Here is a 16,057-nt window from a genome sequence, read left to right on the forward strand (position 1 = left end):
AGGGTGGAAGTTCATGAGGCTGACTGAGTGGCTCCCTAGGCAACGAGCCGACCCAGAGATGCCCATTTACCTCCTTCCAACCAAGGGACAGTTGTTAGAAGAGCAGGGATGCCTTTAAAAGCAGAATTCCCGAAGCTGCATTTGAAAATACATTAGGGAAGTTTTTTTTTTCAGTCTATCTGACATTTTATTGAGGACTTCTGATAAGAAGTTGGGGGATTTTTTCCCCCACTTTGGGGAAGCCTAACAAATGATTTGGCTGCAGAGCTTTTACTTTTGGGGAGATGGAGGACTGGGTTAATTATACCTGCGGATAAAGGCTGCCAGTTTTTTTCCACCCCGAAGTTTGCATGCGCTCACACAAATTAATCACCATTCCTATCTCATTTACTTTCCAGATTCAGTTACCTGGAATAAACTTGTCCGTGAATAACCAAAAGAGGCAGGAAGTACCCGAGGAAAGAAAAGGGAAAAGAAATCTTTCAGAATGTGTTACATTTTTTAAGTTAAAAAAAAAAAACCTCATTATAAGCAGACTGTGGCTGAACAGAATGTTGTTTTCCTAACTATCTTTCCTAGGTCCCCGTGTGCTAAGCTGGATATTATAAGGAAACTTTCTAGCAACAAAGGTTCCCAAGTGGGCTGGTTGTTCCCAATAAGTAAGCATAATTTTAGGAGAAAGGAAGGCTTCACTACATGTGAGGAATGAACGTCACTACGACAGTCTGTATACAAGTGTGTATGTCCTTCTAACCAAACGAGCAAACTCTTGCCTTTACAAGGTTTTCCAAGTGACAGAGCATTGAAAGTGTGCCTTTTCCCTCCCTGCTGCCCTCGCCTTCCCAAAAGAATTGCACTGCGTTTTTCCTACATTTTTTTTAATGGTCTCAGCCTTGCACCAAGACTCACACCTAGTAACGTCCTGTCGGGCCTCCCCCAGGATGAAATCATTTTACTGCTGGGAAAAGAGGTCAGCCGACTCTCGGATTTTGAGCTGGAATCTCAATACAAAGACGCCGTGATAGCCAGCCTGCAGAACGAAGTGGCCAGCCTGAGTCAGAGGCTATCAGACACCACCGCCACCAGGCAGCACGAGAGGGTGATGTCGCAGAAGTGTCACGTCCCGGATGAAGACATCGAAGACAAACAGGAAGAGATCCAGAGCTTGAAAATCCAGGTAGGAGATGCAGACGAATCAGCCGAGGCCTGAGGATCACAACACAGGGTGACAGCTCTCAGCTAAAGCCAGCGAAGCCCGGAGGGGAGCACGCAGGTAGTTAGAAAGGGGGTAGTCAACGTCACACGGTGGGCAGGAGCACAGATCCCAAGGATAAGAGATTTGGCAGGTTCCCAGCCTAGTGAGAACTTCCGTATACAAGCCCTGGTGCAAGTGCTTTAGACACGTTAGCTCATTAAACCCCACACTCCTCTGAAAAATGCCACTGTGCCGATGAGGAGACTGAGGCAGGCTCAGAGACACCCAGCAACTTGTGACAGCTTGCACAGCAGGTGAGAGATGGCTGTGCAATTTGAAATCAGGTCTGCCTGCTTGCAGACCCCATGCTCTCACCCTCCCTTTGTATTTATTTCCACCCAACTCTGTGGCTTCAGTGACCGCCTCTCACACCCACCCAGCCCCAGCCAGAAAGAGCTCTGCACAGGTGTCTAGAGATGGGGGAAGGAACCGCCTGGGTTCCAGACACTGAGGCCTTCACCAAACCCTGAAGGCAGCTGCTGGCTCACTTATGGGGAATTTCACCAAGCAAAAATTCTCCATGCAGAATTTCTAGATCTACCAATTATGTTCCTTTCTCTTGAAAGCAGATCCAAAAACATCTTTTTTAAAGAATGACCTTAAACTGGCCACTGATCTTGTACATAAATTATATCTCAACAAAGTTTATAGAAAAACAAATTGGCCCAGTGTAGAATATGCTGCTTAAAACTTTAGTTATGCTTAAGACCTATGTTCTCTGGTTCCCTGTTTAGTGCCTTTCCCCTCTATAACCTATTCCAGGTGCACAGTCTCAATCCTATAAGTGATGCCCTATAAAGGGCACAGATTGTGTGTGGTGAACCTAGGAGATTCTACCTGGAGACTGTATGCTCCGTGATGGCAGAGACTGGGCCCAGTTACCTTCCAGAACTCTGATAGGACCATGTCTGTTCATTTGTTCATTTCTTCATCTGTCCATTCATTCAAATAAATATTTGTTGGGTGCCTGCCGTGAGCCATGCCCTCTTCCAGGCTCTGGGAATTCCGCAGATAACAAGGCCAACATGGTCCTTGCCTTCCCCCAGTTCTGTTCCAATGAGGGAAATGGAATAAACAAGTAAACAAATACGTGCTCTAGTATTTAAATGAATGAATGACTCCCCTTGGGACCTGTTTTTGAAAAATCAATGAAAGGATCAGGTCTTAAAGGAACTGTTACCACAAACAGTTGCCTTGACATGTAGCTGACCCACTGATGAGCATCTTTTTCTTGATCTGAACCCAATTTTGTCATTGGATGGAGAAATATCCCTTTCAGTTATTCACCTGTTTCAGAGCTTTCCTGAGCAAAAGTGACATGTCTTGTCCAGGTATATGGACAAAGATAAGTGATTCCCACATAACTTCTTTTCAATTGAAATCTTTTTGACATGTAGCATTGTGTAATTCCCACATATTTTTGAGTGTCAGCAGGTCACAATTTGAGTATTGTTTAAAATGACTAGTGATATCTGGAAAAAACAGGGTTTTTACAAAAATGTTACCTATAAATAATTACACTGATTCATCATAGCGTCTTCTCCCCCGACCCCTTGATCTTCACTCATACCTGAAAGAGAATATTTTATAACAAGGCATATCTGAACCAGAGGCTGAAGTTGGTTTAAACCCAAATCGAATTTCATCTGCTACCATTTTTAACGTCTTAAATATTCTATTGCCTGCAGCACATTCAGCCAGAAGTATGAGCCACATGGCAGGTTGATTTATCATTCTGATTACTTTATATGTTCTCCCTGGTCCCCCTGAAAGAATGTGCATAATGATTTGTTCTCAGAGATCTTCGATCCGCTACCCTATCATTAGAAAATGCTTACGTCCACGCTCTCCTGTACTCCTGTGCTAATTAGCAGCCAAAGTATTCTCCTGAAGCAATCGCTGCTCCAAGCACTATTAACTTGCTTAGGATTCAGTGCCCATTTTATTACACAGCATAACAGACAACAAGCTTCTTGGGATTTGTGCCAATTATAGACAGTATGGATATTTATTTTGGTAATGAAAGAAATGAAGAGGTTTGAAGACTCCTTGAAGTTTCCTTGCAATCAGAAATCCTAAGACTCTGGTCCTTCACTGAAATACTGTATATCTGTCAGGAACACTGGAGTCTTTGGGAAGGGGGCATATTTTATCCCCTCCCTTCTGGTAGTTTGTGTTGCATTTCTGGTATCATGCAAATAAAAGCATTAAGCTGAGAAGAGCTAGAAACTTTTTTATTTTTATTCCAATTACCTTTTATGGGAAAGTTGCATTTCCCCCACAGAGAAAGGTCAGGGGTGAAAGAAGTATTTTCACTCGAAGTTTCCAAAGCACAAACACGCAAACGTATACCCTTGGGGAGGGTGGTGGTTGAAGTGATTGGGTCCCCGCCCCCACACTTAGCATATACCCACTCCCCAATGTCTCAGATGCCCCAGGAGAAAAATAAGTGTAACTGTCCCAAATGTCAGAGGGTCTGAGCCATAATGGCGCATGAACTGAGCCAGAAAATTTGTGAAACCTTGATGTTTCTGTTAATTCGACCAGAGTACGTAGTAACGGCAAGATTTGCCAGGACAGAAACCAAGAACAAAGACTATGAGCGCCACCTGGCGGAGAGGATCAGCGCGCACTCACCCGCGTCCCCTGCGCATGACCCGCCCCCATCGTTTTTTCTGCATGACTGTGGCATAACATGACATTTAACACAGATGCCTGCATTTCTGCTTAACACCAGTCACACTGGTGTTTAAATCAGCCTAGACAAGACTTAAATTGCATAGAAAATATTACCAATCTATCTTCCCCCCGCCAGACAGATGAGAGAAGCTGAAGCTAAAAAACACTGTGAGTGGTCAGGTGAGAGGGTAGTCACAAATAATACCTACACACCAGGCATCATCTGAGCAACCGGCCATTTACTGACTCATTAAATACATTTACCAGCCCCATCAGATTGGGACTACCATCACCCTGTCTGCAGAATGAGACATGAGACAGAATTCGGTGTCCTCTCTGTGTTCACACAGCCTGTAGGTGGCAGAGACAGTAGGTGGCAGACCCAGTTCCTGAGTCTGTGCTGCGCTTTAGAGCCTCTAGCGTTTCGTGCTGGTTCCTAGAGGCGTCTGGGAAGGTAGAAGGAACCGGAACTAGGCAACGAAGACAAGATTTGAGTTGCGGCCCCGTCTCTGTCCAGCCTTCGGATCCTGAGCAAGTGACCCACCTCTCCGGGTCTCTATCTGCCCACTTGCAAAATGGCAACATTGATGGGAACATTTGCCTTCAGCAGCGCTGTGCGGAGCTATGGAACAAGTAGCATTGGCGAGTGGGCTTCGTAAACTCTGCAGTGTTCTGACATAAGCTATGTTATTAGCACTGGAGGAAATGAATTCTATTACCTGCTCCCCTCTCTTGAACTTTGCTCTGCATCCAGGCAGTGCTGGGTGGTCTGGAACCAAGGGCTGGTCTGTTTATGGCTGAGAGTCCAAAGGTTGTAGGAAGGCAGTTACGCCAGCAGGTATCCCGCGTGGCAGGTGTATCTGAGGCCCTCTGTAGGCACAAAGATAAGGTTTATGTTTTGACTACATGTGAAATGGTGGTCACAGAAGGAACGGCCCCTCTCTCATCCTTTTTCTAGTTAAAACTAAAAGGCTTGGTTTCCCCAACACCCCAACAAAGATCAACCCAAATCTCTTGTCCAACTTCAGAGAAGGACCGATGTGTCTTGCAGACCAGGGCTGATCCTCCTCTGACTGTGTGTTGCCCCCTCCCACAGATCAGTGCCCTACAGAAGGGCTACAGCCAGGTGCTGTGCCAGACCCTGTCCGAGAGGAACTCAGAAATCACATCCCTGAAGAACGAGGGTGAGAACTTACGGAGGGACCACGCCATCACAGCAGGTGAGCTCTTTCTGGATTTAGGCCCAAGAGCCACCCCTTTCCCCTCCTTCCAAGCCACAGCAGACATCACCAATCAACCCTGGCACCTTTGCCCACAGAACCAGGCTGCAGCCTCAGAGATATTCTCAGAGTGGCAGTGAATTAGAGTTCACCCTCAAGAGAAGTTTATTACCATCTAGTTCCTATGGCAGGGCCTGATAAATATTCGGGTGGATGTTACCTCTTAGCTGGACCTTACCAGGGGGGACATACACTGTGTGGCTTGGGCAGTCCCATAAGCCAGCTTGCCCTGAATGCAAACTAGAATGTGGACAAAATGGGATCGCTGCTTTAAGGCACCGATTATCTACCATTGTCTCTCATGTGCACTTGGACTCAAATGAAATTTTCTAATTGCCCAACAGAGGTGGTTCCACATTAAGGAACGTGAGTGCAGGGAGAGCACCCAATGCATCTGGCCCAGGGCACAGCTGTTTCCTTACCTGGATTCCTTCATTCGGCATGTTTATTGAGCACCTACTAGGTGTTGGGCCCTGTCCTAGGAGCTGGGGAGACAGCTCTGAGCCAAACACTCAGACCCCTGCACTCATGGAGCTCATGTTTAGGACAATAAAGGTGAAGAGTTAAGCCCATTTCAGAGGAAACTGGTCAAGGTAGTGGCAAAGTGCCTCAGAGGATAACACAGAGGGAGATAGCTTAGTGGGTGAGCAGACAGGCCTCTGAGGAGGGCCAAAGGAAGAGCAGCCAGGAGGCCAGAGGGAGCAGTGTTCCAGGTGCAAGTGCAAAGGCCCTGGGGCTGGCAAGCTGGCCGTGTTGGAGGAACTGGAAATGCAGCTGGAGATCAAGATAGTGAGGGGCTAGGCAGGACCAGAGGGGAAGGAGTCTGGGTTTATTCTAAGGGTGATGGGAAGCCATTGGGGTTTTCAAGGCAGAAAGTGGCATGGCTAGAGACCTGAAGAGGCTGGGACCATTGACAGAGAAAGAGGGGAGGGAGCAGGTAATGAGTCTGGGCTGGACATCTTGCTCTTAAAGTACCCAGTACATAGCAGGAAACGTGCCCATAGCTGTAAAAGCTGAGCACGCTGCCCTGCTGAATGTAGATCACCATCTTTATATGAATCCACATGCTGTGACCCGGGCCAGCCTGACCACTGGCTTTTCTTCTGCCTCCCTCTGTAATCTGCGCCCCCTACTCCTATCCTCCACCACCCACCAGGCCTCTGTTTATGCCTTTCTCTAACTTGGAATGTCCTCGGGTCGTTGCCGAGCACCGCCTATGGGCCAGGAGCTGCTCTAGGCATGAGGAGTAAAAGATAGCGGGCCCTTGCCGTCCTCCCTGTATCTGCCTACCAGATCGCATCCATGGCTCAAGCCTGCCTCAGTACCACCTTCTTCAGTGAGGGAAACGGACAGACCTGGCTTGGGGTAACACTTGCGATGGGTGGACCCACTCAAAGTGCGGTCCCCAGACCAGCAGCACCACCATTCTCTAGGTCTTTGTGAGAAACACAGCTTCAGGCTCCAATCTGGACTTCCTGAATCAGAATCTGTACTTTATCAAGAGCCCAGGTGTTTCGTGTGTACATTCAAGTTTGAGAAGCTCTGGGCTGGGTTACACTGCAGTACAAACAGCCCCCCGTGTCTCAGTGGCTGACGGCTCACAGGCTCATTTCCTGCTTCCACCAGTGCCCATCACGGGTCAGCCGGAGCTTGGCTCATTGTAGCACTTAGGGACCAGGTTAACAGCAGCCATCACAACACCTGCTCGCATGGTGAGAGAGGCAGGAAGCGTATAAAGAGCAGATAGAGGAACAAGGACTGAACTCACTCTCCCGCCTAAAACAACTGAAAAAAGAAAAAAGAAAATGACATCTGTCGCTGTGATTTTCCTATATTGGGCTCTAAGCAGTGCATGACAGTGATGTGGGAGAGAGGAAACAAGCCAGGGGAGCCCTAAGATTGCCCCAGCTTACTGCCTAGAGGGAGGGGAACCCAGGCAGAGCCCGGTGGGCCCCCAGGTGGAGGCAATGGAGTTGGAGAGGCCGACACAGACAGAGTTGCTGGGCAGAGTAGCAGGGAGGAGGGGCTGCGCTAAGAGAGCCCCAGGAATCTGCAGAGGGTCCCCCACAGGTCTGCAGCTGAGGACTGAGCAGCACATGTATGTGAGCAGGGAAGGAACCACCCACCAGGAGCAGCAACAATCTCGAAGCTCACACGGAGCCAAGGATAGTTCCACTTTCCCAACTTCCAGGACGGGGAAACCTCGCAGCACACACTGTCTGCAGACTCAGGAAGGTGTTGTCTCAGTCATGAGGCCAAATTAACTCTAGACTTAAAGTTAATCTGGTCCCGCCCCACAGAGCTTGAAGGCAAGCCCCAAAGGGATGAGCTCGTTTCCAAGAAGCTTAACTGTGTCCTGGGACAAAGCTCATTTTTTAAATGAAACTCTGGACCATATTGCTCTTTATTTCATGTACCTTCTCAATGGATACCTGCCAATAGAACTGGGCATAATGTTCTTCCAAGAGCCGGATGAGATAATCCACTACCACGGCATGCTTGCACGCTTCATCCCGCTTGCCCTCACTACGATAATACAGTGATACATCAGTTATCCTACGTAACAGGTTATTCCGAAGTGTAATAGATAAAACAACAACCAGTAGGTATTATCTCGCCCAATTTCTGTTTTCTGTAGCTCAGGGATTTGAGGGTTTTGGTTCTGGCTCAGGGTCTCTCATGAGCTGTAGTCAAGATGTCAACTGAAGCAACTATCATGTCACCTAAAGCCTCGATGGCAGCTGAGGGATCCCCTTCCAGAACGGCTCACTCACGTGGCTGTTGGCTGGAGGCCTCAGTTCCTCACTACGTGGGCCTCTCCCAGGGCTACCTGGGTGTCCTCACAGCATAGCAGTGGCTTCTGCCCAAGAGAGTTATCTGACAGGAAGCCAAGAGGAAGCCGCAACATCTTGTGTGACCAGCCTAGGAAGTCACATCCCATCATTTCCACAATATCATACGGGTTATATACACACTGGCCCTAGTCAGGGTGGGAGGGGGCTACGCGAGGGCATGAATCCTTGGAGGGAGGGATTACTGGGGCCATTTTGGAAGCTGGCTACCTCAAAGAATCCCAGGCACCGAGGAACAGGCACAGTGGGTTAGCCCCTCCCTTCTGACCTTTACATATATCATCTCCCTCAACCCTCCCAGCAGCTCTATGGGGGAGATACAGTGGGAGGTACAATGACTTGTCCAAGACCACCAAGCTAATACATGGTAGAGATGGCTCCACACTCAGATGAGTGTAGGTCCGGCCACCCCGCCTCTCCTCCCCAGCAGTCCCTTTCTTCCACGAGCCCATCTTACGGCCTCAGGAGGAGAACTGATCCTTCTTGGTGCTGGGCCTTCACGCCGTGGCCTCTGCCCCCAGCTCTGCCCGGCCTGTGTCCACAAGGCAGGCTTTTCTTCTCCTGGCCACGCTCACCGACTTCTTATTCTCACTGAGGCCTTAAGCCAACGCTGTTCAGTGCATTTTGGTCTCATCCCCATTCCAGCTCTGAGGTCCCTGGAGACAAGTTCATGGGTTCCAGGAGTGGCCTGGCTTGGAAGAGGCTGGTCCACAAGTAGACGGTAGAGGCAAAGACGGTAATCCTTACTGCCTCTTGACCTCTGTCGGCCTTTTTATTTTACAGGGATCGTGTCATCGTTGCAAAAAGAGGTGTCAACCAGAGATGAGCGAGTTCAACAACTAATACAGGAGGTGAATCAGCTCAAAAGTGAACACAGAGAAAAGGATCACCAGCTTGAAGCCCTGAGCTCCAGAGTGAGTGCTGGGTCGTCATCATCGTACGTAGCTGTCTGCACAAAGCAAAGCCGAGTCGCATGCCACATTCGTCTCTCTATCTTAGACTGCAGCTTTATATGTCACTTCCTTCTCTCTCGCCATGGTGAGATGAGGCCAGTGCCCAGGGACATGGGGAGGACAGTGGCTGGGTGGGCCAAAGCATGAAATGCCTACCCAGAGAGACTACAGAGGGCCAAGTGCCTTGCAGCTTTTCAAAGAACAGCACGTATATGGCTCAGAATAAGCGATACATATACTCAAATCCAGCAAACATTTTCTAACACCAATTATAAATTAGTTTGTCAATGCCCCCAGCAAGCACATATGTTAGCATGTATTGCCATTGCAAGGCTTAATGTGGACGCAGCATAAGATCTCTCTGTGGGCAAGGATGGCCACACCAGGCTGTACCACCGTCCCCGTCACCACTGGTTGCCACAGTTCCTTCAAAGCAGAAGTGTGAAGGTCCGGATGCAGGCATCCTGACTTCATTTCTCCCCTTAGACTTCAGCATGTAGAAGAATTCCTCTCTGTAAAATAAAGCTGGTAGGCAAGTCAAAAGCTTTTTAAACATAACTGACTATATGCAATTTTGCTTTCAATCCTGATCCCATAGGATAAGATTTTTCAGGGTCTGCATGATTTGTCTGTTTCAGTGAATCAAGGTAAAACCTAGGAGCTCTCATCTCAGGTGGCAGCTCAGTTTCCCAGCAGCTGCCCGATCAGTCAGCTATGTCTGCATGCACGCCAGGGTGGGAATAGATCTTGATGCTCCAAGAAAAGGCAGAAGAAGTATCTGGTACTTGGAACGATACCCAGTTTGGAACTGCAAAAAGGCAGGACATGAGCTTTGGGATCAGACAGGCCAGGATCCAGTGCAAGAGCTTTCTTTCTTTGTAACTTACTTGGCCTCCATTTCCGCCTCTGTGAGATGGGGATCACAGAATCATTTTCTGAGAAGTGGGAGACTGATTTTAATTGTGCTCACTGTTTTATGTGAGTATGCTGCGTGTGCATGTGTGCGTGTGTGTGCGTGTGTGTGTGTCATGGGCGTCATGGGTTGTAGAGCTGACGTAAACAGCACAGGGAAAAACAGCACTGCGTGGCCGCTCTGCCTCCTGCAGTGGATTCATGTTCTCGTCTCCCGGCCCCCTTTCCTCCCTGGCTCTGGCGTGAGCTGCCTTCTCTGCTGCACGCCGGCCCACAGGCTCCCCACCACCAAGGGTGTTGCTCTTGAGGACTTTGGGGATGCCTACCTTTTGTTTTAGTTACGTATGTCATGGGTGTTCATTTTAGAAAAATAAGTAGAAGATACTGAAAAGCAAAACTAAAAAGAGAAGAAAGGAAATGCTATCCCAAGAAATAATGTTTTATTTTAATGTATACTCTTTCAGTCATGGTTCTATACATTACCTAGAAGTAAATACATAAATTTCATATGTATCTACAGTGAATTTATACTATGCACATTTTTAAAATTTTCAATATTGTTTTCCCATGTTAATAAATAAAAGCTCTTATCATTGGTCTTAAGGGCCCCATAATATTTCACTGGAGGTGTACAATGTAATAAAGCATCTTTTGGGGGCCCTTGGTTGTTTCTTTTTTCTTTTTTTTTCACTGTTACTAACAATACGTGAAGATCCTTGAACCTACAGATTTGCTGATTCCTCTGGTCATTGTCCTTAGGATGCAATACAATGGGAATTTCTGGGTCATAGGAAGGCAAATCTTTGTGCTCTTCATGCCTGTTGCCAAAGTGCCCTCTGGAAAGGCTGCTGTGTTTACACTTCCCCCAGCCAGGCAGGTGTGCTCTTGAGATGCAGCTCGCAGAAAGCCCTCAGAGCCACTCACGTTCACTAGAGAGCCCCCCCCCGTGTATTCCTGAAAGCCGTCCTCAGCTGATCACAGAGAAAAGAAATCCCAATTCCTGCCCCCTAAGTACCCAGACTCTACAAAGCTGGATTTTTCCTGTGGTGTAGACTGCTGGCTGTTGAAGAAGAATACAGACTCTTTACTCCTCAGAACTCAAGAAAGGGATGAACTAGGAGCTGCTGCAGGATCCCCCACATCCGTTAGACACAAATGGTCTCTCGGGATTTGGGGGTGTGCTTGGATTAAATAGCAGGAAATGCTTGTAGGGACAGACATGGAGTCCAACCCAGACAACCCCACATGGACTTGTCCTTTTTCTATACAGTGCTCAGTGTTAAAAGAAGAGTTAAAAAAGGAGGACGCTCAGAAGGAGCACCGGGAATCCCAAGAGAAAGAGTTAAAACTCTACAAAACCGTGAGTTGAAACTCTTCATTCCTACATGTCCAGAGAGCAGCTAGACTTTGACCCTTACGGTTTGGGTTTTTCGAGGGGGAGGGGCATCCTTGGCCCTTTAGACAGCACAAGCTCTGGGTTTTATGATCGCTTATTTGTTTGTTAACATAGTCTTGTAGATCTCTGATTGGCCGCCTCCAGCCTCAAGGAGGAAACAGGTGAACACACTCCCAGGATTCTCCCGGCAGTTGGCTCTACCTCTCCCGGGGCTTCCCTGGAGCTGGGCTTAGGTGGGAACGGGGACAGGGGTGGAGGTGACCAGATGGCCACCACATGCTGCTAGATGTGCACTATGGTCCCCTGCCCCTGGACCTGTAATGCCCAAGCTTTTATCTTCCACTGTCACAAGATTTATCATTGGCATAGACAGTATTACTGACATGGCATTCTTCCTTAAGTATTTTTAGTTAAGTACATTAATTTTACACCAATTCATTAAAAGCCAAACAAAACGTATCATTTGCCTTATAAAGAAAATGACTATAAAAATTAATATAATGAAAATAATGACCACTCAAATGCACACATTCATTCCCTATGCCACGCCATCCTCTCGCACATCCCAAGCATACATTTTCCATTTGTTGGGAAATACAGCACCTTAGACACAAGGAGGAGACATGTCCTTCTCCTTGTCAGGAACATTGCTATTCTCAGCCTCACATGGGAAAGAAGAAAAATTGCATTGTTCTGTTCTTCCAAACTATGCCCATTGTGTCATCCAAACAGCCCTTATTTAGACAGGTTTCAAAAAATAAATCCCAGGAGAAGATATTCTAATGAACTGATGAATATCTTGTACTGTTTAACCCAGGATCCACGCTGATTTTCAAAAGAAACTAATCATTTTCCTTTACCCAGCATTTTCAATGTATCAATTGAAAGAAGTCTACTTTGTCCTACAGACATAGAATTTTCCCCCAAGGGAGGCAATTAAGCTAATACCAGCCTAGGTTTCCGCCAATGAACCAATGAAATAAGTTACAAAGATTCAGACCTTGCAGCCCAGACAAAGGGCAGCTCCTACTTCCCACCAGGGAAGTTGACTTCCTGTTGTTGCAACTCTTTCAGCAAATCCAAGACATGGAGAAAGAAATGAAGCAGCTCAGGGAGGAGCTGAAGAAGAGTTGCTCTGACCAGACCATGATCTCTAAGACGCTGCGAGAAAAGAGCAAGGTGCGACAAGAACAAAGTTGGCCCGGGGACCGCCGTACGCCAGGCATTTGGCTCTGCTGTCTCTGCTAACTCCCTGCCCCCACAACGACCCCATGTGGTCGATACTGGTATTAACCCCAGTTTACAGTCGAGAAAACTGAGGCTTACGGAGGTACTTTATCTCAGATACAGTAGTCGCGGCAAAATTTGAACCCAGGTCTGCCTGCCTCCAACACCCTTGTGTGTGTAACTAGCACCCTAGATGGACTTTAGATTTTAATTGCAAAGTTTATCCAGAAGAGAACTGATCCATTAAATCAAATTTGCTGGTGAGGTTTTCAAACTTAAATGTTCTTGCTGGGGTTTCTTGTCCGTATTTTTTTTGCAGTCATTGCGAGCCGTGTGTTTTTTACAAGCTCCTCATGATTGTGGATTTGTGGATTTCTTCTTTTAATATTGCCAATTTTCACTTTGTATATTTTGAAGCTGTGTTACTAGGTGCATATAAATTTAGAATTTTAATGCTTCCTGTTGCACAAAACATTTGATCATCACAAAACGTCCCCCTCCATCTCTAGTAGTTTTCACTGAAAGTCTACTTTGTCATTAATATGAGTCCACCAGCTACACTGGCTTTCTTTTGGTTAGAGTTTTCATAATATCTTTTTCATACCTTTTCTGTCAGTCTCTAAATTTAGAACATGTCTCTTCTCAATAGCCCATCACCTTTATAAAATCCAGTTTGACAGTCTTTGTCTCTTAGTCCACTTAAATGTAATGTAATTGCTGCTCTATTGTGGGTTAAATTTAGCTTCTTGCTCAGGACCAGTTGTGCCATCTGTGCTATAATTCCCTTCTCTCTTTTCTTGTCTTCTTTTAAGCTGATGGTTTTTCCTTTTACTATTCTTTTAGTACTAGTAAGACAGTAATATTCACCCCTGACTTACTAAAATCCAGTATTCACTGAGTTTTTCACTCTTATTATTCTTTTAGTGACCTTCCTAAAGACTGTACTGTGCATTCTTGCCTTACCAAGATCCAATACCAGTTGGTAATTATGCCCTTGCCCTTGACAGTGCAATGACTTTAGAACACATTATCACGTGCAGATTGATATGCCATGGTTGTGGTAAAACCCCAAAGACACCATTAGTCTGCTTGTATATTCATATCCACACATGGCCCTTTCATTTGCTTGACTTTTTCTGCATCTCCGATCCTCCATCTGGGATCATTTTTCTTCTGCCTGAAACACACCCTTTAGTGTTTTCGTTCAGCATGGCTCTGCTGATGACATACTCTTCCAGATATGTGTGTGTGTGCTTAAAAATGTGTATTTAACCTCCATTCTTAAAACACATTTTGGCTGACTGTTGAATTCTACACAGGCAATTATATTGCTCAGCGCCTATAGTCAGCAACGTCATTCTATTGTCTTTTGGATCCTGTTGTTTTTATTCAGAAGTCATTTATAAGCCTAATTATTGCACCTTTGCATGATGTATTTTCTCTAGCTGCCGTTAATATTTTCTTTTCCCCTGGTTTTCAGCAGTTTTATGATTTACCTAGGTGTGGATTAATTTTTATCTACCCTGTTCGGTGTTCACATGGGCCTCTTGAAGCTGTGGCTTGGTGTTTTGCCTTAGTTCTGGTGCTCAGGCTATATACCATGGGGCAGTGGAAGCCGCTGAAGGCTTTTGAACAGGGGACATATATAATTACATTTGTGATTAATAATAATGGTAGGCATGATAGCTAAAATTCCTCGTGTACCAGGCAGTCTGCCAAAAATAATTGCCAAAATTTCTCATCTTCACAATAGCTCCATGATCTAGAAATTGTCCTCTCCATCTTACAGGGATGGAAGTCAAGGCTACTAGTTACTTGTCAAATAAGGAGCCCAAAGCCACCCCATCAGTAAGTGGCAGCCAGGTGTGTCTGACTCCAATCACTGTGGCATAACCACGAGCCACGTGCAACTGTTTACATTGGAATTAATCAAAATTCAATAAAATTTAAAATTCACTCCCTCAGTCACACCAGCCATATTTCAGGTGCTCAATAGCCAGATGTGGCTGGTGCTTACCATATCAGACAGACATGGGGCATTTCCATCACTGCAGAAAGTTGCCACACAGAGCTGCTCCACAGCTTCTCATGGCGAATGTGCTAGAAGGAAATAAGCGAGAGGTAAGGGTGCAGTTATCACAGGCTGAAGGTTGCCAGTGCCTGGCCTGGGCCTCACACAGGGTGGGGACGGAGAAGTGGAGTGGGTGTGAGAGGGATCGGAGGGACAGGCTTGGAGACCCCCAGGCGTGAGAGATGAGGCAAGACGGTAGCTGAAGGTGACCCCGGGGCTTAGGGTTGGTAAGGGGGCCACTCGTTGAGATGGGGAGCATAGGTCAGGGCAGAGTCGGGGCTGGACTTTGCTTTTTCGGTGTATGAAAAAGTCTGCTGAAACAGAGGTCAGAGCATGTTTACACCTGGGAGGATGGCACAGGGATGAAGCAAAACCCAAGGTAACATAGCTAGTTAGCGGCTCTTCCGCTGTACCACACTCCTCAGGGAAAAAGCCCTAAAGGGCTTTTCTGGGTCTTTTATTACATCTGTGTGAAACCCCCACCTTCAGCCCCCTACAAACAACTTGTGAAGTTGTTTCAGCACAAAATCCTTTCATCTATTTAGGAGAATTTGCCTTATTTCCTGATAACGACAGAGCCCTGGGCTCAGCAGGTGCTTCCAAAAGCACCTGTTCAAAATGAATTTGAACAGAAATGAATCGAACAGCTGCGGGGCCTATAATGACCAGCAGAGGGTGGCATCGAGCACTCCCCAGCTCGCCTGCTACTGCCCCAGACCAGCGGGAATAGGCAAGTTTCCTGCTTTAAGCGCCTGCTTTTGCAGGCTGTGGTTCTTAGCAGACATTGTTTAGCAAATGTCCGGTGTGGTTTCCACTGGCGAGTGTGCTGAAGGAGTAATGACAAATAGTTATATAATCAACCAGTAATAACCTCTACCAAGTACCCATCATGGGCCAGTTTCTAATGGCCTTAGAACGTGGTAGGCACGTCCTGCCCACTGGACCTTTTCTCGACACTCTGAGGCCCCACAGTAACGCTATGAGGGGGGACTAGCACCATCATCCTGATTTGAAAGAATGAGGGCCCTGGTCACGAAGCAGTGAAATAACTTTCCAGGGTCGTACTGCTCGTTAGAGACCCCGCCGGAATCGGAGCTGTCGTAGGACTTGATTGAGCGCAGGGTGCAGAGCTTTTCCGTGAAGGGACAGCTCCTTGTGAGTGTGCCCTCACCCGGCACCTGTGACCCCTGCCACATGGGCTGCAGCTGCCCCTCCCCCCATGGGATGCCCCCGTGGCCATGAGACCTCCTAGAGGAATTTTCCCCAGAGTGCATCACGATCACATTAGCAGCAAGCGCATGCTCTCATCATTTCAGGTTGAAGAGAAGCTTCAGGAGGATTCCAGAAGGAAATTGCTTCAGCTGCAAGAAATGGGGAACAGAGAGACCCTCATTAAAGTCAATTTGGAAAGGGCCGTAGGTCAGGTAGGCGT

At 47.0% G+C, this 16,057-nt stretch overlaps 1 protein-coding gene and 1 long non-coding RNA gene across 8 annotated transcripts in view; one reads left to right on the forward strand and one right to left on the reverse strand.

Annotated features, from left to right (window-relative positions):
* The window catches only part of FHAD1 (forkhead associated phosphopeptide binding domain 1), a 126,137-nt gene that overhangs the window by 52,270 nt on the left and 57,810 nt on the right, over window positions 1-16,057 (forward strand). For 5 of the 7 annotated variants that reach the window (XM_073233233.1, XM_073233236.1, XM_073233235.1 and 2 more), the window contains exons 6-11: window positions 941-1,177; window positions 5,031-5,154; window positions 8,850-8,980; window positions 11,202-11,291; window positions 12,402-12,506; window positions 15,942-16,049. In XM_073233233.1, coding sequence (XP_073089334.1) covers window positions 941-1,177; window positions 5,031-5,154; window positions 8,850-8,980; window positions 11,202-11,291; window positions 12,402-12,506; window positions 15,942-16,049 — 795 coding nt within the window. The remainder of the gene's footprint in view (window positions 1-940; window positions 1,178-5,030; window positions 5,155-8,849; window positions 8,981-11,201; window positions 11,292-12,401; window positions 12,507-15,941; window positions 16,050-16,057) is intronic. The other 2 variants (XM_073233237.1, XM_073233239.1) reach the window with 2 other exon arrangements.
* On the reverse strand, window positions 1,081-12,463 carry LOC118968637 (uncharacterized). The gene is made up of 3 exons (XR_012130005.1): window positions 12,328-12,463; window positions 4,654-4,804; window positions 1,081-1,206 (listed from the first exon to the last, which is right to left on the reverse strand). It is a non-coding gene; the product is annotated as an uncharacterized lncRNA (long non-coding RNA).

Source organism: Manis javanica, chromosome 4, assembly GCF_040802235.1.
Source record: "Manis javanica isolate MJ-LG chromosome 4, MJ_LKY, whole genome shotgun sequence".
NCBI lineage: Eukaryota > Metazoa > Chordata > Mammalia > Pholidota > Manidae > Manis > Manis javanica.